The 23,891-nt window shown below is 36.0% G+C and overlaps 1 protein-coding gene across 18 annotated transcripts in view; it reads right to left on the bottom strand.

The window, feature by feature from the left end:
* Window positions 1-23,891, bottom strand: part of PLEKHA7 (pleckstrin homology domain containing A7) — a 151,608-nt gene that overhangs the window by 13,433 nt on the left and 114,284 nt on the right. For 8 of the 18 annotated variants that reach the window (XM_040558537.1, XM_040558529.1, XM_040558532.1 and 5 more), the window contains 14 exons: window positions 20,381-20,900; window positions 18,309-18,395; window positions 17,808-17,927; window positions 15,966-16,019; window positions 12,670-12,750; window positions 10,544-10,612; window positions 10,275-10,355; window positions 9,027-9,176; window positions 7,090-7,191; window positions 3,250-3,358; window positions 1,939-2,177; window positions 1,308-1,496; window positions 969-1,086; window positions 279-358 (listed from right to left, as the gene is read on the bottom strand). In XM_040558537.1, coding sequence (XP_040414471.1) covers window positions 279-358; window positions 969-1,086; window positions 1,308-1,496; window positions 1,939-2,177; window positions 3,250-3,358; window positions 7,090-7,191; window positions 9,027-9,176; window positions 10,275-10,355; window positions 10,544-10,612; window positions 12,670-12,750; window positions 15,966-16,019; window positions 17,808-17,927; window positions 18,309-18,395; window positions 20,381-20,900 — 1,999 coding nt within the window. The remainder of the gene's footprint in view (window positions 1-278; window positions 359-968; window positions 1,087-1,307; window positions 1,497-1,938; window positions 2,178-3,249; window positions 3,359-7,089; window positions 7,192-9,026; window positions 9,177-10,274; window positions 10,356-10,543; window positions 10,613-12,669; window positions 12,751-15,965; window positions 16,020-17,807; window positions 17,928-18,308; window positions 18,396-20,380; window positions 20,901-23,891) is intronic. The other 10 variants (XM_040558539.1, XM_040558540.1, XM_040558547.1 and 7 more) reach the window with 3 other exon arrangements.

The raw sequence follows: 23,891 nt of genomic DNA, 5'->3' as shown, positions 1-23,891 counted from the left end.
ACTTTGTATTAATTTACATATTTAAACTCTAAAATTTCTATTAGTACTGGTGATTTTTGGTTCTAAACCTTGCTTTATAAATCTATTACAAATGCAATACATTGTCTGTCTACTTCCTGATTCATTTAAGAAAGTGAGAAAAATTTGATTAGATCAAGGTGTTGGGTTCTCTCCCATGCTATTAGAAACCTATCTCCTGCTAGGCAAAATATACTCTGGGCTTAAGAATATTTTGAACAATCCAGACATTTGCTTTCAGATGTTCAATTAAAACTTACCTTGGACCTATCCCTTCGAAGCGTTGCATATGATGAAATGGTAGATGATTGGTGCAATCTGGAAGTTGATCCAGATAAACCTTCATAAAGAAAAAGAGAATGCTTTAAAACTAAATGACAGATAGAAGGAAGATATCTGTGAAGGAAGTCAAATCTTAACAACATTCGCAGTTAGAGGGGTAAGAAACAAGAAGAAAATAAATAAAAAATGAAACCCTTTTTCCCAAATATCCTCTCTATCCTCATTTGTTAAACAATTACAGAACTGTAGCGCAGTGGAACTAGTGGCAAGTCATGTGTAGTGTTTGATGGCATTATGTTCTTATTCTTTAGCGCTTCCATTTAATTGACTTCCACAGGCAATTAAAGTGTTTTAAAAAATACTTGACTTTGTAAATACAATACAGAAATTATGAGGAAGAATAATTCTGAATACAGGAGACATTCTAACAGCTAACTTCATGTTTTGCTATTTTTTTAAAGCATTATATATGAAGTTGCTTTGCAAAAGGCTGGTTATCTATAATGGCACCATCAAAAAACACAACATTTCTAGAATTCCATAGCATTACACAGTTAACCTAAAAATAATGATCTTAAAATAAAGACCACTTCCAGAAAATCCTAGGAGAGTAAAGCTCCTATACAGAAAGTACCATTACAAATCAGCCGTGTAAAATCCTGGCTTACCACGGGTAGGTAATGTCTGGTATCCACTATCAGAGCTTATTAAACCGCTGGAAGGTTGGCTGAGGTCACCACCTATCGTTGCTAGTTCTGGTTCACTCACATATGAACGCAGCTCTACCTGTGTGGAAAAATACTTACTGGCTCAAATGAAATCACAGACAGCAAGTCTTAATAGTCTTAAAACAAATCCCAGTAGTTTTGTTTATGGCTTACTGAATCTCTCTCTGCCCTTACTATACAGCATAGATCCATTCTCTGTCTCTTTGTTACAAAACAGTATCTTGCATTATAGGTTCACACAGTCTTAAAGCGCAGGTGTATAAGTCTGTGAGTGCTCACCCTATAATCTCCATTTACGTACTGTCCTAGTTCTCTGTCTCTCTTTCTTTCATCTGACTGACGTTTCAGGCCCCGCACTGATGTGTGCCTGATGACAGTGGCTTCTCTTGGGAGAGGTGGAACGGCTGGTGGCTGATCTTCAGGACTGTATAACTGAGGGAGAGGAGGTCTGGGTGGTGCTTCATCTTCCTGGTAACAGGAAAACACAGGTATTTTGCAAATAGTCTGCAAACTGTCTGGCATAAACTGTCTGAAATTTCATTACATTACATGAGTTATTTATGACTGCTTTAGCATGCTCTTCACTGTCCTCCAGGGCTTGAGGTGTTAAAAGCAAACAAGACCCAAGAAAGCTAACAACCAATCAGCCAAAAAGCATTTCCAAAGAAGAGCAAGGAAGGCTCTGCCTTGGTATGCTGTAAAGCAGTATATGGCCCCTGTGCATAAACCTCCCAGTTAGAGACATACATTCTCCTGTATTTGTTATAGCTCAGTTTCATTACAAACACCTTAAGTGTCTCCTTGTTGTGCCTCCACACTGCGTGCACTTAGTAACCATGAAAGCTTTCAGTGTTTCTGCCAGAAGCAAATGGAAACAGTGGTGAAGGAGTCTCACAACAGCAGTACTTACAACCTTTGGCTTTAGCCTAACTGGCGACTGAAGAGGCGGCTCAATTTTTTTCAGCTGCGGTGCTTGGTGCTGTGTTCTGGCCTGGAAATAAGGCTGTGGATACAGCCTGACCTCCAAAGAAGGTTTGACCGGGCTGGGTGGAGGGCTCTGCGGAATGGAGGGTTTGCTCTCCACGGTTGTGAGAGAAGCTGGTAAGGAAGGCACTGTAGACTGAGAAAATGAAGGCACTATTTTTCTCTCTAGGGGAGAAATATGTTAGACACTGTTATATATGTGTTTCTTATATCTATCAGCTATGTTCATAAGAATAGAAATTAACATCCTTAGGCTTTAAAAAACAGCCTTAACACTGCATGTTATTTTCAACACAAATGGTTTGTTTTCTTTTTTTTGAATATAAAAATCTATGATTGGTAGATTATAGGAAGGGTGGGCAACATTTTCTTGATGAGGATCAGACATGCCCTTCAGGCTAAAAATAAAAACCTACACTTTAATATCAGCCAGTGAAATCCACTGGCAATGGAGAGAGGGTGAGATGGAAGGAAAAGCCCATGAGTCATATGCAAGCAGTTCACCAGCTGGATATGGCCCCACTCAACAGATTCCTTAAGATGCCTATAGATCTAGACACAGCTAAGCACAATAGCCATACCGTAAACAAAATAAAATCTCACCATCCCAGGACAATTTTATCTCTGTGCATACAAGGTAAGCAAAGATACCTTAAATATGAAGTGAGTTTACAGGAGGCATTAACAGCCTCTTGCTATCCCAATGTGTCAGGTCTTTTCTTTGAAACATAATAAAGCAATTGAAATGCAGACCACACACACTTTCCCTTCCTCTTTTCCACAGCTGATGTTGTTGCTCTGCCCACCAAACACCTGCCTGAAGAGGGAGGGGGAAGGCAACTATGGCAAGGGCAGCTGGGTAGCATCCAAGGGAAAAACAGCAAACAAGAGTGCAGAGAGGAGCTCCTGGACGGCATGCAGTGTAGATACTGCTATGGTATGAGCTTGTTATGTGAGAGAAGCTCTTCCTGCATCTTGCACAGCTTACCCCACTATTATTATTATTGTTGCCTTTTCTATGGCTTGCTACATTTTAGTATGTCAAAACAAATGAAAAACATTTTAAGACCTCAACCAAAGAAACACCAAGATAATGTGCTCAAGCTACAGAGATTTCTGCTACAGTGCAGAATTACCTGCATTTTCTGCATTAGAACATACTTCTAGACAATTCCCACAGACCCAAAGATTCACCTGCATTTGTATATTTTTAATGTTTTAATTATGTTCTCCTTACCTGGATTCTTGATAGAGTCTACTATGGTTTTGTAATTTGCTTTATTTGCACTCAAGCCAGCTGTAACATCTTCAATCCTCCACAAGTCTTTTTGTATTTGTGCTTTCTCCTGATTGTTTATAATAAAAGAGAAGATATATATATATACATATATATATAAAAATAACCCATTTTAATTTATAATGGGCTTATCCTGTTTTTGATACCAGAACCAAACTAATTTTCCAGAACTTACATGAGGACTTAGGAGTCTAGAAATGGGTTAAATGTTTATTTTAAAATTTAAAAAACAAACAAACAAACCAGCCCCAACCAACATATCTTGCACGTAGGCCCATAAGATTTAGAGCATTTTCTGAGTCATGGAAGACTTTCTAGAGAAGAGACGGGGAATGAGACATCACTATATTGTTCTCTACATTATTATTCAGACTACAAAAACCTAGTTTAATATTCTACATAAAGTGCGCTTACAGAACCTTTTAATTTGACCCCAAATTAAATTCTCACATCTTTTTAACACACTTCAGGCTGATAAGGCAGTGTTACAAAACGTCATGCATTTAGGGGATATGTTTTATATCAAAAAGAAAAAAAAAAAGTATAGTCTGCCTGAATACTGCTGTGAACTACGTAACGGCTTTTAATGGATGAAATATAAAATTAACTAAGAAAGGATGACAAATTTAATTTCACTTTATACTTGGGTGGTTAGACCTACTGGACATGATGTATTACAGGTTGGAACAATATACCTCTGTTCTTCCAGGATTCAGTCTCATCTTGTACCGTATTTGCTCTACTGATTCTTTCCAACAGACAAGAACGGGAAGCTTTGTCTACAGTCTGGGTCCTGCCTCTGACTGTATCTTGTGGCTAGAAGCCCTGGCTGCTGAAGCCACCACTTCAGCCATGCATTTATTGCAATCATCATAAATAGCTGTTTTCCCCTCTGTTTGTGGATTTCTATTTTTATTTTCCCCAGGTTGGGAGTAATCTTGATACTTTATGGTAAGCCATTATTATTTTCTAAGGAATTAATGCCTGATAATTCTTCCTTCAAAAATCGGCATTAAGAATAAACTTAATGATATTGTTTTCCTTGTGGTTTTATAATGAAAGCTGAAGGCACTGCAACACTTCAGTTAGGAATTGCTTACAAACTCCTTAAGAACCCTAGAAATCCATCACTTGCCAGGAGCTGCAAAATAACCACTAATTAATCCTATAAACCTGAAAGAGAAAAACTTTAGTAAAAGCTCTTAAACCTCGTAGAACTAGGGAAAACATATCAATTGCTTTCTACTTTCTGTTAGATCAGAAAATATGTCCAGCAAAGTAACAGGTCAGGAAACAGGGTGCCAAGAACACAAACATTTAAATGATGGAGAACGTTATTTGCCTGTAGTAAACTCACTCGATAGATGGGACATATCTTGAAAGATTATCAGGATGAAAACTATAAATTTACAAATTTAATTTCATTTTTCTGAGATTAATCATCCTACAAGGAACAAAATGATGGATTTACAATAATCAAGCCTCAAGATTGGTCACAAAAAACAACACACACATACAAAAATTCTTTTTCTGAAACAACTTGGAAAAATGTTTGATCAGTAATATACAAAAAACAGGAGATCTTTTAATATTATTTCTTCCCGTTACTTAAATCTTTATGTGAAGACAATATTTTAAACCAAAAATGGAATAGATCCAAAAGATAAACAGATGAATTTATTTTTAAATTATGAAAACCAGGACTGCTGTTTACCAGAGGGTATAAATATACTTTATGGGCAAGCATGAAAAGTTAGCTTGGAGAGATAAATTAATTTCTCTAACTTCCTTCACACAGAAACATAATTTAGCATGATTTATAAAACCAGAGCAGAAACACTTAACAACTGAGAAGTCATCACTGACAAAATATAACTTCAAAGTTAATTTCAGCATGACCAGATCCCAACCCTTAAGCAAAAGACAATGAAGCTACAATCTTGAAAGCAAGATTTACTTCAACCAAGCTGGTCGAACTATTTAGTTTTTAACCTCTTAATTAATGACATATAAAAACAATATTATCCATTTCCTATGGCAGCTTGAGCCTGCAATTTTATTGATTTTTCAGTAATATTTCATGAAGACTGCAGGCTTTTTTGTGTGTGCAGTGTTGTGTTTTTTTTCGTTTGTTTGTTTTGATTTGGCTTGGTTTGTTGTTTTTGTGTGTGTGTGTTTTTGTTTGCTTTTTGTTGTTGTTGTTTTTAAATACAACATGTATTTAATGCTACTGTAAAATGCTAGATAAATAGTCTTGAGCCTATGCACTCTTGGGCAGACACCTAAAGACCCTAATGATTATGGGCACTTAAAAATCAGACTTCTTTGAAAGACTGTGATTTTAAGAATATTCAGTACTTTCTGGAAAAATCAGCTCCCCTTAATATCTCCAAAATGGATATTCAGAAACATTTTTAAAAGTCTTAGCCAAAGACAAACTTATCTATGCATATATTTAAACGTGCATGTACATATTTAGGTATACACACATAAAACACATCCCATGTGTAGGTCTGTGTGCATGCATATGTATGCATGTATGTACATGATATGAGATGCTAAACTAAGTTCACATTTTTTTCAGTGCAAGCCATCTTGTGTACTGCTAAGTCACATGCCATACAGCCAGTATTTTAAGCATGTTCAATGCAAAACTGAAAACTGTTTGTTAAAGTACTTTTTTAAAGTATATTCCATGTAAACCTGTAATTTCCCTTTGTTTATCAAAATAACTTCATACAGGGATGATCTTATTCTACTCCTGGGATTTTTTGGAGGGATGTATTCTACAGCTGATCTCAAATGAGTAACACTCTGGCTCCAGAAACTAAACACAAACACACCCGAAAATGAAAGTGGCTGAAAATGGAATTTTAAGATTGATGAAATCTAAAAAGGTTTTACAACTCTTTTGTTCTGATACAAGTTTATACATTAATGGCAAAAACAAATAGACTAACTCACATCTGATCAGATGTTTGTTGCAAATATATACATTTAAAAACTCAACTAGTGAGCTGTTTTGTTCCAGGATATTTGGAAAAGTAGGCTAAGAGTTAAGCAAATTATATACATTGAGCTTGTTCCTTGTGTTTTGTCGTTTAAAATAAAACTATTCTGCTTTGACACAGGAAAAGCAATCTGGACTGTATTCCTTGTTCTATGAAAAAAAATCATCAGTCGTTAGCAGGTATGTAGAAATAACCTCATACACCACATCCAGTTCAGCAAGCAGAATAGCTTAGCTTCAAACAAAGCTTCTTTGTAAGATTCAAAACAGAATAACTGATTTAAAACCAAGATGCCTTTCAATTACTGATGGCTGTTAAACATTTATTCCACTTCACAAAACAAGCCACAGAGGTAAGTCTCCCATAAATAGAAGAACATGACAAAGAACAAGTAACTACAATAACAAGCTAGAGGCTGATGTTCTTAAAAATGGATAAAGAAGCCAACGTCAGATCAAATAAATGGAAGACTAAGAAGTCCTGCACAGTCTTATAAATTAAATACGTTATCAATGTCAAGGTGTCAGCATGTAATAAAAACATAATAAAATAATGACAAATTTGCAGAGACAACTCATGAGAAACTATTAGGCTGGAAGACAGCTAGTTACTGTGCAACTATGCTGTTACAATTTCTGAACTTTGCAAACTAAGATGTGACAGATGAATACAGTGCAAAAATTGCAGAGGTTCTCTCTTACAAGATGATACCTTTCACGTTCAGATAAAATTTTCTCACAAGTAAGCCAGTGTCGGGAAACAGACTCACCTGAGATACCAAAGAACTATTCATCTGTTCCTGTAAGGCTTTTTTCAGATGGCTCACATCTTTTTCTAGTTTCAGATACTCATTCCAGGCATTTTCCATTTCCTAATAACAAATGAAATATTCTAATGCAATGTTATGATAAACCTGGATATCACTCTATCCGTTCTCTAACTGAGCAATTAGATGTTTTTAAGACAGTGCTGTTCCTTTACAAAAAGGAAGAAAAAAAAAGTATGTTTTGTGGCCTACATTTTCACTCTTATTTGAAGGTAGGCTTCAAAATGCTTTACAGCTTTGCAAGACCAAGTCAGCAATACCTAGTTAAGAAATTCTGGCCAGCTTTCTGACACAAAGCTATTTCTTAAGCATAAAACTGGTGTTTAACACTTGAACTGACTCTACCATGCTATGAAGGAAGAAAGTCTACTTCAGTTCTATTTCCTTGAACCTTCCCCCTCTATTTAAAATAAATTTGTAATTAGAATTCAAACAGTCACCTAAACCAGAATTCATATTATGAAACACAAAGTAGGATATTCTTTAAAAGCTCTACTGACTGTACTGCAATGTCATTATAAGCAAATAAACAAGCAGACACCTGGAAAATAAAGCTATCCTAATCATCCTTACGTTACTTAGACTACTTCCAACACCCCTGGCACCACAGCCTGCCTTCTGACCAAGACGTGCAAAAAATCTAAAGTCTGGAGCAGTTTCTATGTAAGGAGTGATGGAGTAGGTTTGTTTTTTTTTTTTGGCTTGTTTGTTTGTTTTTCTCTGAAGTTTGGCAAAGACATAACTCGGGAGTTGAGGGGAAGAAATAATGGAGGTTTACAAAACCCGGAGTTGCACAGAGAAATTGACTGGCTGTTCCCCATCCTTTCTCATACAAGAATATTGGTCTACCACATCAAACAAGTGTGAGTCAGGCTCTAAACAAATAAAGTGGCTGTCCACACAGTCGGGAACTGTTCTATGCAATACTTTGCCAAATGATGTTTTGGATGCAAAAGGTTCACAGAATTTAATAGGAGTCTTGGACAGATACTCTGATATAAGATATATTGAGGATTACTGAATAGATAAAAAATAACAGTCTGAGGAATTCTCTGATCAGCAAATAGTTAGAAGCTGGACTGATCATCACAGGAAATACCACACACACCTCCCATCCTTACTCTTCCCTAAACATGTGCTTATACCCACTGCTAAACCCTGGACCAGAAGGAACCTAGGACTGGACCAGTGCAACCATTCTCATGATTATGGGGGCTACTTATGCCCCCAGTCAGATTTTAAAGGCTGTCTGTGAAAGTTATTAATTTTTCTACAGGCACAAAACACTGTACATATACTTTTAAATACTACTGGCATCTTAACGTTCAGATCTTACTACAGAAAAGGCGTTCTAGAAACAATCTTACGAAGAGATGATCCCATATTCATTAAGAGGTAAGAATAATACAGTGAGTGCAAAACACCCAGGCTTAAAATGTTCTCTTTCACAGCCAATTCTTACAAATATTTTTGTTTTAAAATTTTTCGATTAAGTCATAATATTAACAGTAAATTTTGACTGAAATATAAACAGACATTCCCAAGCCCTTTTCCCCTGGAAAAATACTATGGAATCATGCTTGTATTTCCACTGCGAAAAGGGCTACCTGAAAGATTTGCGGTTTAAGCCCCATACATGAATGATAGAACTATAAAAAAAACTTCAAGCACTTTATGGGGGTGGGGAGGGCAGAACGAGAAGGGTGCATTGAAGAGGAAAGCTGGAGAAGTAGTTTGTTTAAATTGTTTGTTCTGATTTAGTGTCCTGTACCTTAACAAAATCAGTTCACAATAGGACTTAATTTCCCCATCCAAAGAGAAAAATACAGTTTAACTGGCATTTTAATTACTGTTTCCTTGAAACAACCAAAACCACATACCGTCGAAACTTTGGATATTTCAGCCCGAATATGTATGAGATCCTCTTGCAAAAGTCTCTGCTGGTAGGAAATTTTTTCTGCATGCTGTGGTTGGTCTTTGTACTGTTCCATTTGCCTGTGTAAAACCTCCAAAACTGATTCCAGCTGATCCTAACAGAGAAGCAGGCAGCAGTAAGCTTACAGCGTTTACAGCAAACTTCACTAAATTACCTGTGTGAATATAAAAGCTGTTTTTCGTGCCCCCAGTATTTCCTCTAAGCCACTAGGTTAGCATTGACCTCTTATTGTGGAGACTAGGATGTAAATGAAAACCTGCAAGAGCTTTAATTAATCACTATAACCAAAATTCTCTGATATTTTCCACTATATCTGCTTCAATAGCCAAACCTGTACAAAAAAAAAAACAAAGCAGTGAGATTTTTTCTATTTACGGTCTGTGCAAAACTGTAATTCACAGTTTCAGAAAATCCCCTCAAGTACTACAGAATTGTGATAGCCACAGTACAGCATTAACTGTTTATTTATATATAGCTTCTCATTCACTGCTATAGCTCATAGGCAGGGAAGCAGATAAAGGTGCACACATGCAAGGGAAGTCAAGGAAACCCTTTTGTTACTGTTCACAACTCAAATTGTGACCGAATGGGCATGGAGGAAAGGAGGAGGGTTCCAACTAAACTTGTCACAGAAAATATTCCAGCATTTCAGTCATAAACCTCAGAAGAAGGCTCACCATACTATCAATAAACAAGCATAAGTCTCAAATCAGTACAGATCAGTATCTCGTTTTTTTTCTTTTTTTTTTTTTTTTTTCTTTAAATAAAGACCACACAAGTTACAGAGAGTGTTCAATATGGATCTTGCTAGCACACAGAAGCACACTGCTGTTTATGCAAACAATGTTTGCGCAGGTGGGAAGTAGTGCAAATGAAACATGATTCTGCCTCCCACCACATGCATATTGAGGCATTAAGCAGAAGTATACAGAAATGTGTATGCGCCCCAATTTTTGAAAAATGCCAGAAAAGTAAATATATGTAGTTTTAAAACATTCACTTTCAAAAACTCATTTTCTGAAAGTACATAATTCAATCCTAACATTATATAACATTGTATTTTTCCTTATGTTTATACATACATTCAAAAAAAAAACTGCAATGCAAACAGCATCCAGTAATTTGATTTTTTTGTTTGCAATTCTGTAGTTTATAAGTATTTATTTTATAAAAATCTTTTTAATCTACTCACTTTATTTTCCTTAAGAGCTCTAATTTTGTCCTCCAAGTCCTGCAGAATTCTGTCCTGCTCACAGAAAATGCTCAGCTTGACCTGAAAATAAAATCATTTAAATATTACATATAATATTAAATTAATGTTATAATATTAAATTTCTAAAAAGAAGAAGAATAGTGTCCACTAACAATAACTTACCCCAACAAGCATAATAAATGCGAACAATTAACAGTACAAATAGCCAAAACAATGCAAGAGGTTCCAAAGTGGTATTTGATACTTACATCAATATCACTTTCTGCAATCTTGACAGGTTTTGTACTTCGTTCTTTTAATGTGTCACGCCCTGTCACCTAAGAGGAAGAGTTTTTAAAGATCTGAGAAATTTGTTTCAAACTAAAACTTAACTATGCTTCAGCAATGAAAAAAAAAGTTTTGTTAAATATTCAAGTTTATCAACAAATATAGACAACATTTTGGATACAAGTCTTTTCAAAAATGCCACTATTTTTTCAGGGAGGTAATCAGAAAGGATTATTAGTTATTTTACGCTATTTAATTACTCTTGGCGTAGCTTAAAATTCTGTACAAAATAGCATAATCCCATCTGTCTATGGTTACAACGGTCCTGTTCCTGAAAAACCTAACAGTTTTAACTGTTCACCTTTAATACCTTTCTTGAACCCGAAGGACCTCAATAGTTCCTTTAAATGTGTGATTGCAAGAATAACAGCATTAACTAATGACTAAAAATATACCTTTCCGGCAACTATTTTATTCTACAAAGGACAGTCTCTTCATAGTACAAGGTGAATTTTATTAAAGATAGACTGCTAAAAGAGTGCTAGGGTGGAATTTAAATGTAATTAATCTATTTTGACATGTTTATAATATACCAAATCTCTCATTCCATAAATCACTGCTTCCATATGCCATTTCTGGTGAGATGATCATCTTCTCACATAACGCAGTTTTTACATCAGTACAGAAACTATACTATATTATACTTCCAGCAATCTTAAAAGGAAGGTATGTCTATCCCCGTAGAAAAGTTTATTACTTCCGCTGTTTCTATTCGACCCTTTTGGCAAATAAATAAGGCTAAGAGAATTGTCATATAATATAGCTCACAAATCACATAGGTTTTGTAAGCGTTAAAATCAAAAGACTAAATGTTACTCAATTAGAACACTTTTATATTTCATTAAAGCAAATACTATCTTACGAAAGAAATAGCTGGCATTCAGTATAGCTCTCATATATATTGTATTCTTTCATACAGAAAAGAATTTTTGAATAACTGTTCACCTAATTATTGTATTCAATAATATAAAATCAAAAGGTTTTTTGTTGTTGTTGTTTGTGGTGGTTTTGTTTTGTTTTACGTTTTTTTTAGTGGGAGAGAAGGGGCAGTTTGGTATTTGCTGACTCTAGTACAGATTTCAAACGACACGGTTTACTTATCAACCTACCCAGGTCCTACAGGATCACACTACCTTTCTTTAAAGTAATTGAATTTCACTGCAAATGTAAATAAATCTTTGATACAACCTCAGTTTCTCCTTTAATATGGTGCACGAAGTTTGACAGCTACAGATAATATTTGCAAAAAGACTACATTTAAGACAGAAGATTATGCTCATTTATGTTCAACGTCTCCTCTCCTCCAACTCTGGTCTCCATTCACATACTTATCATGGGATTTCACGTGGGGAAAGTTACACATTTGCTACTTCCCCACCACCAAAATCAAAAGCATTTACTACCTCTCAAAAGAAACATTTCCATTTTCAAATATTTTCATCTTCAACAGTGTTATGCTTTATCTAAGAAAAACCCCTGTCTTTTAAAGACATTAATGAAATTATTTAAATACTAACTCCTATGTATAATAGTAAGAAATAATTGCATATAAACAGAACTTTAGCATGTCCAAATATTAATTTTGCATATTTAATTACCTGCAAATTAACAGGATGCAAAAGCCTTTTTCAAAGCAATGAAATTAACAAAAAGACACAGTCTACAGATTTGGGGGATATTTAAAATTACATAATCACAACTGTAAAGATTTTGTTAATTTTCAAGCAGTGAACATGAGGACATAATGAAGATTCAGCATGCTTTCACATTTTCAAAACTACACATAGGAGTCACTACTTGACACAATCATTTTCAAAACATGATAAAATGAAACCAAACACTGAGGTCAGCCATAACTTTGCATACAGACTCCAAAGTGCGGAGGTGAGGAGGAACCAAAAAGAAAAAAAAAAAAAGAAAGGAAGAAAATCTTACAGAAAGCTCTACTGTTTACTCCAAGACACCTGTAAAAGCCAGAATATGTAAACATCGACTGCTAAGTGAAAAAGCAATGGGATGAGCGCATTTCAGATGCAAGCAGTCTTACATGTATACTGGAAAGTAACCCCTGTGCTGAGTTCTTCAGCACTTTGTAAATCATGTTGATCAGAGGTCCGTTATTTTCTATCTGTTTCGAACAAAAGTTTAGTAATAGCTTGTTATAGATCGAAAAAACAAAACCTTAGCACACAAAACTCCATGAGCAGCAGCAATCTCATGCTTTCTTTCACACACATCCTCGAGGTTTAGAATCTATATAATCTCCCATTACAGAAGCTGTAACTGGCTATCTATCTATCTTGTTATATTTTGGATAGGTTGTCTTGAACCCTAATACTTCTTTCCTTTCACAAAGCACACATATAAACACACAACACAACCCAGGATTTATTCAGAGTTGTCCAGCTGCAGTTTAAGAAGTGCCAGGAATCACAGCAAGACGTTTTCTGTTGGGTAATATACCGTAACACTTGCACCATGAGCTCTGTGCTGCTAACTTGAGCAGCCCAGTCAAGACCTTAGTGACCCAAGTCACTCCAATCACACTTACCACTACTCCCATAATAAATATTACCTGTGTGGCACAACCTTGCACTAGCAACCTCTTTCAACTGCAGCAGAAACAGAACAGCTTCAGATATTAGAGAATAACTGCAGAAGAACGAAGCAGGACCACTGCTAAACCACTGAGAGAGCCCCAGATTTGCTTAAATTGGTTGCATGATTTATACCTAGCAGCACAAACTTTGCTCTACTCCAGCAGGCCTTATTCATGAGTAGCATAAGCCCCTTGGGAATGTTTGGAAACTATTCTGAAGTGAGACCACCCGTCCCCATCCCTCCTGTAGGCTGCTTGCATTTGGTTTCATAGTTGTGAAAAGGGAAATTTCCTTCCCCGTTTCTGTTTCACCTAGAAGCTTGTAGGAAAATGTATTTTTCTACCCCTTACTATTCCTTACTGCTTTTCTAATACAGGATCACACTTTTTCACCTCCATTTTTGGGATAAAAAAAGCTGTAACACAAAACTGTGGAAATCCATTTACAGAAAAGGCATAGTTATGCTATAGCATAGAGACACATTTCTTTCATGCCCTATATACCTCTGTTTAATGAGTGAAAAGGAATAGTCATTGGTTTATTCTTTTTCCTTTTTTAAATGTCAGAAGTATCTTGCTTGCAGGAGAAAAATACTGAAATTGATTAATATCTGTAAAGTACATCTACTTCATTTATACAACTATCACGACAACGCACTATAATACTGAAAAATACCACTGTGGTATCAACATCAAAATATTTCTTAGATAATACTTTAAAGCTTTTAAATAATACTCAAAAATAGACTAATAAAGTAAGGATAAGAACAACGTTTTTCTGAAGACAAAACATCTGAGTTATGACAAATTACTAAATGCCATGTAACCAGTTACCGCAATCTGTTTTAATACTGTGGCATGAATTGTGCAGTTAATTAAATGCTTAATCACTATTCCATGTTGAAGAGTTATATTTCAAAACCTCTAGGAAGAAGTATCTTCAGAGATAATGGATGAAGTAAAAAAATGTTTAGCTTCAGTTCTAAAGTCTTTAATCCTATTTGAAATTGTTTAATCAGAGTGGAGCTAACTCAAAGCCCACTGAACTCAAAAGACAGACCTGAAATAAAAGGCATTATATCTAAGCCTTCAGTGTCTTAAATGCAAGATACCATGTATATTAACTGTGAATTTGCCATATTCCACCGTTACCAAATCAATATGTAATTTTCTTTATTTCATCGAGCACTCTATTTTCCTCATGCTGCTAAACAAAGTCTCTCTTCAATAATTTATATTAAGCAGCAAAACACAAATTCAAGCAAAACAAAGATACCTACTCAATTTTCACAAGGTCTCTTTAATCTCTCAACACCCTGACCTGAATTTTACATTTTTGGACCACAACTGAAAGAGGGTTATTCTTCCAAGCTTGAGGATATTTAACTGAGAAAGACATGACCACCTTGAAAAACCAGATCACTCTTACAGAACCACACTTGACACTTTGGCTGTCAAGATTTTTCATAAGGGAGTTCAAACTAACATTATATTTTCACAGAAAGAGCAGGTTGCCCCCATACATTTTTCTTTCTGGCTACTTTTGGTAGGTGCTACGCAGGCTGCACCTGGGATACAGTTAATTTGGCACAGCCATGAACAACCATGAACAAGGCCTGAAGGGAAACATGTCCAACTGATTTTAAATCTGTATATTTGTGATTACAACAGCTTATATATGCGATCATTTTCACTACGTATACCACATATAGTATGTGATTCATAAAACGTCTAACATATTGCTCATATTTTCCACTGATATATTTGGTTGTATATTCAGCCACTCAAACATCAAATGAAATTGAAATTCACGGAATAGTGGTCCAGGTAGCTTACTAGTGGCACATACACAATGCTCCCTTGGCATCAGGGAGAACCACAGGCATACAAACAGTAAGGATAATAAGGTGTCCCGTTTCACTCCACCTTGATTTGCAGAAACACCATATGATTTATATATGGTGAGACATGCTAAACAGCATGGAAAGCGGTAGACTGCTTCACTAAGCAAAATGATTATGCAGTTTGTTTGTTGTTTTTTTTTTCCTTCAAAACCTGGTATTAGTAAATCTAGATTTGCTTTTGAATTGCCAACTATCAGGTGTACCAGATACGGAAGGAATTTAGTTTAGATGGATGTTTTGATGCTCAGTACTGTATTTTCTTATTATTAGGAAATATTACATAGTATTACACAAACATATTTATGCATGGGTAAATAGATAGATTTTATATCTCTTAGCCATAATAACATGAAAATAAATGAAAGGTGCCAATTAATCACCACATTTTCACCAAAAAAAAGTAAGAGATTATAAATACAGGGTATTTTAAAAACAAGGAAAAAGCCCAAGTAGATTTAAAGGGAAAAGCTGAATTGAAAGAACATCTTATTTCAACTTAGAGGAGTTGACTTCATATTGGTTCTAATGCTATAGCAAAAAAGCATTTTGAATCTATTTTTTAATCTGGTTTCTCTAAACCAACAAAATACCATTCATCTGGAGTACCAATAATGCAAGTTCTACCTACAAACTGAAGCACCTGTATTTTCTGAGTTTGCACATTAGTTCTGAAGCCACTAATATGAACTCACTCAACATTTTAAGCACAAAAGTGATGGCAAAAGACTCAGAGTTTCTGTCTCTGGACCCAAAGTGATTTGAAAACCTGAAGGAACAAAAACGATACATAAAAGATTGCTGGGTTAAAGATGATGGAAGTAGACTCTTATAAAGTCTTACCTTCAGATCCAAATACTCCAAATCCTTTTTCAGCTGGATGTAAGTGTCATCAGCCTTGAGGTAATTACATGGGAAAAAAAAAAACATTATATTTGAAGGTTTGAAAAATAATTCAGAATACTTGGATTGGCTATGTATACGAAAATGATGAAAGCGGAACCAAAATAACAGAGTAGAAAGTACATGAAAAGCACATTTGCTCCACCAGCATATTGCTATTTACAGCTGAAAGATGGGCAAAATATTTCCTGAGTACATTACTACCTCATGCCCACCCTCTGAAGATATGGATTTGAATCCTCCAGATCTAATGAGGCACATAACTACCTTAAACAATAGATTTTCAAAAGTTATTTTTTCAAGACCTTTTTTTGCTGACTATCCCGTCTTCAAAAAACTTACGGGGTTGTCCTCCAACACAACATGTCCCTTCGGGAGAAGACTTTACCTAACTGAATGTCAGATATAAATAGAAGCCTCTATGTATTGAATCATTAGAATACTTCTGAGCAGATTTCATATGCATGTTAAGATATGCATTTCTTTATTTAAGGAATATAAGAAATAAGCTTAATTAATAAAATACTGAATAAGATCTCACTTATGCGATTGGAGAATCCACTTCACTTGTTAAGTGATAGCATTCAACTTGGTCCCTATTTCTCAGTGGCTAACTCCTAGCTGCTGTCAGCTTAATGTTATGGTTACATTCATCTAGCAACATCTTCATTAGAGTCACTTAATGAAAAGCGTGCACACAAGTCATAACAGAGTTATTTCTTCTTTTTTATTTTTTTGATATAAGAGGTATTTGCAATACGTAACAAAGTAAAACTTAACTGTTGCAAATTGATTTTTAATTAGCCAAAATTCCTACATTTTTTGCTGAAATTGTTATAATTTTATATCCTCCGTTCATTAAACTTCAGAATAAAAGAAATATACAACTATACCTTATTCAAGTTTTGAACCAATCAGAATGTGTATTTAAAGAAGAAAACGTTTTTTTGCCATAAAATCAATACATCACATTTGCATTTCTTCAGAGGTGTTCACTTACAATTATGTCCAATATCCCTGTAAATCTGGCTGAGGACTTGACTAGAAAGTATGCCCATTTTTAAGGAGAAATCCCTGTTATTATAGCCCACCTTAGTGAAATTGTTCTGTAGGTGAGGTTAAGTACAGAAAGTAAACTTTTCCAAATTTAAAAATAAAAAGCCTTTAAGTTTAGGCCAATACAAAGCCTCCACCAATTACAAATGTTTTATCCCTATTTTTGCAGCTCTAATACAGGCCAAAGAGCTCAACAAGTACATTTGTTTCATCTCACATTAATGTTTCAAACATCAGTGCAATCAAGAGCACTGTTTTGTTTATGACTCAAGATGCCCACAAACTTTTATGAGCTAATGTTCACCTGCAGAACTGACACAGTTACAAGCTCGTATGAATGTACAAACTGGCTGATGCATTTCAACTTGCAGGTGACACAGCATGTAGAACAAGGAGCCAATCCCATCATGAAAGCAGCACAAAGAAATGGTTTTGCCTCAGAGTGAGCATAATCTTTTAACCCACATTTCTGAAGATGCAGCATTTTCAGAAATAATATAAAGAGGAAGGACATGTAACACTTTGTAGCGTATGCACTGGCACCCTATAGCTTAAAATACTTATCTCTTAGAGCGAGTACAGCAGCAAAGAAAAACTGCAAACAACCTGGGAATTGTAGAACTCCGAAGAATGGGCAAGAAAGCACAGACTTGAGCATGCCACTGACGAAGCATTTGCAGAGTCACAAAATGTCATACAGCACAGAAGAGCCAAGCAGCAGCTGACCTGATAGGTGGAATTAGTTGGCAAGTGCTGCAGCAATTGTGCGATTGTATAATTTCGTATACTAGCCAACTTAGCCTGATGTCTCCTTAATCGAATGAGAAGCAATGTTAGCTCTTCAGGCTGCAGGTATTTAGACACATTGTAAAGAGGAAATTAGCAGTCTTCAGGGAGAGTAACTGTAATTACATTTTTCACCTCAGTGCCCAGAAAGCAGTTACTTGACATGATTAAGCAATTATTTCATTAACTCCACATTTGGTCAAATAAACATAATAAAAGTTGAATCCTGTAATAACAGACAGCTCACTCCCATTCACATTGCAAGTAACAGCAAAATTCCTACAGGCTTTATTATTCCTATAGGTTGGCTAAGATCAAGTTTCAGATTCAGGTTATTTATGTTTAAACTAATAAAAATAACTGCTATGGAATAAGCAGAATTTTAAAAATTTACGATATTATGATGACAAAAAAGGAAAAGAAATTGCTCTTTCAACTTACCGACTTGCCATGCAAACTGGGCGCGCTCACAGTATGGGTCATGTAGCCCATAGCTGGCATGGAGCGTCGATCAATGTGAGCTGAGCTCTGTAAGAAGCCACAGGCAGAATTGTAAGGATTGTCTCAGGTGAGAGGTATGCTATACTTGAGGGGAAATTCAGAAGATATGCACCTCTGCCAGAAATTTTCTATTTGAATTCAAGCCATGCTTAGATCAGGGAACATTCATGGGCCAGCCAGATCCTTGAGGATTAAGAACTTATAAAAGAACAAATGCAACCAGCTTAGAACCTGTGATGCTGGACAGAGCAGTGGATTCTGGCAGCGCGAGATACTTCAGAAGCTTGTGCATAGTGCTTTTCAGCAAATTAAAAAAAATATATTCATAAAATGTCTGTCTCGCACACAAACACACACACACACACGTAATGTCTCCCAGAGAAAGGCTACTTGGCTGATGCCCTTAAATAGCAGGCTTGTACTCCAGACAGTAACAACTGTGAATGCCCTCCTTTAGCCATGGAACAGTTCTCCACCGCTAAGCTCCTGACGTGAGTGACACCTTGTGGTAATGGGTCCCATTAATACCAGGTTTTATTAAATAATCATATTTGATATGCCTCTTTCTGCTTATAATATAAAAACCTACTTCACATCCATTCTTCCATCTTTTCCTCAATGCCAAACTCTTTGGCTTTCTTCCCCCCCCCCGCTTTTTTTTTTTTAAGTGTAACTGAATAGAATTAAGTAAAGCATTCCAGGGAGGGAGAAGTATCACAGCTTTCTGTAGACACATGCATTTAAATATAAAATGATGCTGTGGACTTACATGAACATGAATGTTTTTCTCCAGAAACGTCTATGAAAAAGTTTTACAGACAACGAAAATTTTGTTTTCATATATTGGTAAAACCAATATGACATAAAAAAGTTTTATTCCATGAGTAAAATTTACGCAGCTACATTACACAGGAAGGGAAGAGACTTCTGCACATTCCTTCATAAGGGATGTAATGCTGCTTCAACTTACACATGGAGAAACCAATGCCTGGTGTAACATAATCAGGAGTTAAAAAAATAGTAATAATTTTCAGTGCTGCACATCACCAGACTACTTCATTCTCTGACAGAATATTATAAATCTAGAGATGCTGAAAGACATCTGACAGTTACACAGCATATACTAGGAAAAATCTCAGCTGTGCATGAAGCTGGCATGCAACCTCAGTTCATGGTCCTGAACAGCCATGCTGTATGTGCATGTGCAAGACTCTGCAAATACTTTCCCCATCTGAGCCCATGGATGAAGTTAAAGAATTGGCTGAATACAGAGGCTTTCATTTCCACTTATTCCGGTGTAAAAGCTACCAAGGCAAGTTCTACATTGATTCAATCCTGAATTTCCCTAATTTCCTCAGGCAAGGAGAGCCACGTGGAGTACTGTGTTAAAAAACCTCCGGATAAGAGTTTAAAACAGTGACTACAATCAACTGCTCTGCAATTCTGCAGAAGGTTAAAGTTTCAGACCAACACAATTTGACTTTGGTTAGCCCAGTGCTATCAACTCCACAAAGGGCATAAACTATCAAGTACATGAAAAAGTACGATGCTTTTAGCCATAACTAAAAACTCAATCAGCTCCAAGACTAACTATACTAGCAAAAGGTTAAGAGAAAGTAGATATGGCAAACACTTAAGACCATGGCCATAAATATACAATCAAGGAAGAGTTCATCGTGCTGTCTTTTATATTCTTGCCTATGTACTCTATAAATTAAAATTCTACAATTTCTACGTTTTATATACACACATGTAAACCTCCAGCTTTTGAACAAAAATATTCCAAATCCATGTGATGTGCCACAAATATTTTTTGTTTGGAAAGGCAAATTAATAAATCCGAAATGATCCCAAAGATATGAATTTTAGGAGAAAACTGCTCATTGTATTAACTCTTACAACTTGCATGATCTTTCATACACAAAGCAGGATGCAATGTAAATTACTAAATGAAATAATATATGATGCTACATGTAAAGTAGTCTCAAATTATTGTTATACTGCATACAAACCTTTACAGCATGACTTTGTATCTTCCTGGGTGATCCAGTGAAAGGGCTGTCTGCAGTCTGTCTCTCATCAGATGGTTTAACTGTAAGCCTTTCTGCAGGAGTGTGTGGTCTCCTCGGGGGAAAGCTTTTCGGTGGCCCAGGTGGAGGAATATCAGATGGAGAGGGTGGAACGGATATTGATCGTGGAACATCCAACGAACTTTTTGACTTACCCCGATCCATAAAGTCCGAAGAGCCTACATACAGCGGGGCAGTGGGGCTGCCATGCTTAAATTGCTGTCTCTGCTGCCACTCATAGAGCTGCCAAACAGTTCCATCCTTATTTGCTTTCCTTTCCTCCTGGGACATCTTCAAGTGGCTAACACGGTCTTGTGCATACTTGTAGTCACTCGGCAAATTGCGGTTTGGTGGTGGTGGTGAGCTCCCTGAAGGCTGCCTGGTATTCTTTGGCAAAGTGTGATAGTTTTCAGGAAAAGGTGGATTAGGGCCCTGACGTGTAAGAGTCTGATCAGAAGCAAGGCTGTAAAGGGATAGGGGGAAGGGTAAAAATTAAGCATATATTGATGAGTAAGAGTGGGTGATTAAAATAAAATAAAATAAAATAAAATAAAATAAAATAAAATAAAATAAAATAAAATATTCTAATAACATTAGCTACAGGAAACAACACACGGGAGTCCTTTAAAAAGAATTTACAGCAACATTAACAAAGTAATATTGATGAAACATACCCTGCACAAAAATATTACATTGTATACATGGACTGATAATAATACCATAAATAGAGGCTATTAATTTAGTGTCTGCCCTAGAATGGCCTACTAGAAATAATCTTAAGGGACTGCTGATTATCAGTACTTAGACCAAAAAAAGTGTGAAGAACACGAAGAAAGGCATCATTGTTAGATTTAAAGAGCAATCCGTAAATTAATATGCATTTTTTCTGAAAGCTCGTTCACCACCAGGTGGTGCAGTTTGCGAAGAACAAATACATGCTCATTGCAAACAATTACCTTCAAGAAAGGAAGAAATCTCACCCATTGCAGAATGAGTATCTTACACATTTTTTTTTTTTGCTTACATGAACATAAAAATTGCATCACACAGGGAAAGCCATGAAACTTTGATGCAATTGCCTAGGTACAAGCAGGTTGTAATTCCTCCGTGTATGAAGCAGGGAGAAACCTCCAGCTAAGACGACAGGCTTGAATCAAGTGGCACCTCCTACCACACAAGGTTTCAGACCCTTAGAAGTAATTTGTGTTATGTAAAAACAACCACTATGACAACATACCAATATCTAGAACAGGAAAGGAACAGCACCCCAAATGACTCAAATTAGTCCCTAATGAACTGTGGACACTTTTCTCAGAAATCAAGAGTAAAATGAACAGAATTAGATGTTCTTGAGACTCTCCCTCTCTTAAATGATGAGGTATAATGAATATAAAAAGGAAAGCAGACAGTGAAGAGTGAAAAAAAACAGCGTATGCCATATGATTATTCACCACAAAAGTCATTCAGGATCTGCAATGGTAAGCAACTGGACAGAAGGTATTGTAGAGAGAGCAGTTAATTGTTCAAAAGAAAACAAATATGATTATTGGAAACATGATGTCCATTCATGGCAACACACAGAAGCTAACAAAGACAAGTAAAGTCTCTTCCTATCCAACTCAGGAAGATTTCTGCATGGTAGGAAAATAAGTATGTTTAACACTTTATTTGCAAGAAAGGAAATTCCTCAACGTGACACTATTTAGTTGGGAAAATATTAGGCTTACTTTTATCAGACTGGTTTTTTTGTTAGTGTGAATAAACTGTGCATTCACTGTGTCTATCCAGGCACTGAAATCAGCTCAAAGACAAATAACTTCTGGGCAGCTGCTGGCTGATGGTCCCAACCTTTAAATACTTAAAATTCCTTTCAAGCTGCCTTCCAACCTCTAGATTTCTCTCAAAGGCTGAGATGAACCTTACTGAAGTAGCTAGTCCCCTCTGCTGAGAGCAGAGAGGGTTTAAATGACTCCCCTGGACTGCAGTGCATCTAACAGTTAGTTGTTTAGGAGAGATGAATCTCCCAAGTGACTGACAGCTAACATTTACTAGTTAGCAAACAGTGCTGAGTGCTTTACAAAAAGAGAAAGTAAAATACTTATTTGAAAGATCTAAATACCTATAAAAAGGGTGTAATGTCTGCAAATAATTATACAAACTACCACTATATTTGTGTGAGGCATCTAACTGAAAGAGCTCTTTCTTGTCATAATCAACTTGCTGGCAAGCACCGCATCTTTATACACCTGAGCCAGGAGAAAAACCGTACTCATACTGTGTTCCAAAGTTTATAGGCTTCTACATCCTAAGAGGTTCTTTATTTGTAACATTTCAGGTGGAATAACCATGGAGCAACAAGAAATTGAGTGCTCCACTCATACTAACCAAAATCAAAAGGGAAAGCCAATCAAATGATCATCTCTATTTTAAATGTCTATATCCTGAAATCAATAGCACAGCTGACAACTATCATATCACTTTTATCTACCAGTTAAGTGCACTACAACAGCCTCAGCAGGTTGTGAGAAGGTGCCATTTAAAAGACTGAGCCATTTATCTTTGGAAAGGTAGCATGCAATTCATTCCAAATTCAAAGAATGCAACAGCATTTGTCAGGGGAAGACAAGAAAAACAAGGTCACCTGAGCTAGAACAGAACATAAAGAAAGTTCTTAAGGTAAGAAGAAAATAACTAAAATACACATGAAGTTAGATTTTGGTTACAGCACTGCAGTTAACCCTTGAGAAGTTTCGCTGCATACTTGGCAGCTGAGGGAGCTGCTTCTACCTGGAGCAAAGGTCGCCACCTGCAACAGAACTATCTTAACACTACGCCTGATACATGTCTGAAGCCCATTTACTGGCAAGAGTAATTAGGAAGAAAACAGCACTTCTTTAGGGTTCAGTCAAGCCTGGTCACTGCCTCTATTTGTGATGTGAATAAACTCAACAAAGGTTTTCTTAAGCTCCAGGTATTCAGTTAGATAGTTTTCAATATTATTTTAGACTGATACTTCCATGCATGTAAAGAACTAACGTGCTAAATATTTTTTTTCATTAAAGTTATATTCTTACAGGAAGCACGGACTGATATCCAAGGAAAAAATACAAATGTAAACTGTCTCTAGTATTCTAGAATATTAAATACTGAAAAGTATTAGAGCTTCATTAAGAGTAATTCCAAAGGTAAGAAAGTAGAAGGGGCTTCCAAACAGAATTAGCAAGCCTTAAATTTCTCACTGTATCCACGGTGACAAATGTTATATCAATAACCATTAAAAAAAACAACAACTCCAAAATGTTTTTTTCCTCCTAAAAACCATATGTTAATGTCTACCATTGTTCTACGTTACAATTAGATTTTAGCAAATATGTAAGGTACTAACTCAGACAGTTACCCACATCTGAAAAACCCTCACACTCAGCAGAGAGCGCAGCTGCCTTTCCTGCCACTT

This window comes from Cygnus olor, chromosome 5, assembly GCF_009769625.2.
Source record: "Cygnus olor isolate bCygOlo1 chromosome 5, bCygOlo1.pri.v2, whole genome shotgun sequence".
Lineage (NCBI taxonomy): Eukaryota > Metazoa > Chordata > Aves > Anseriformes > Anatidae > Cygnus > Cygnus olor.
This window is presented reverse-complemented; position numbering and strand designations above follow the sequence as displayed.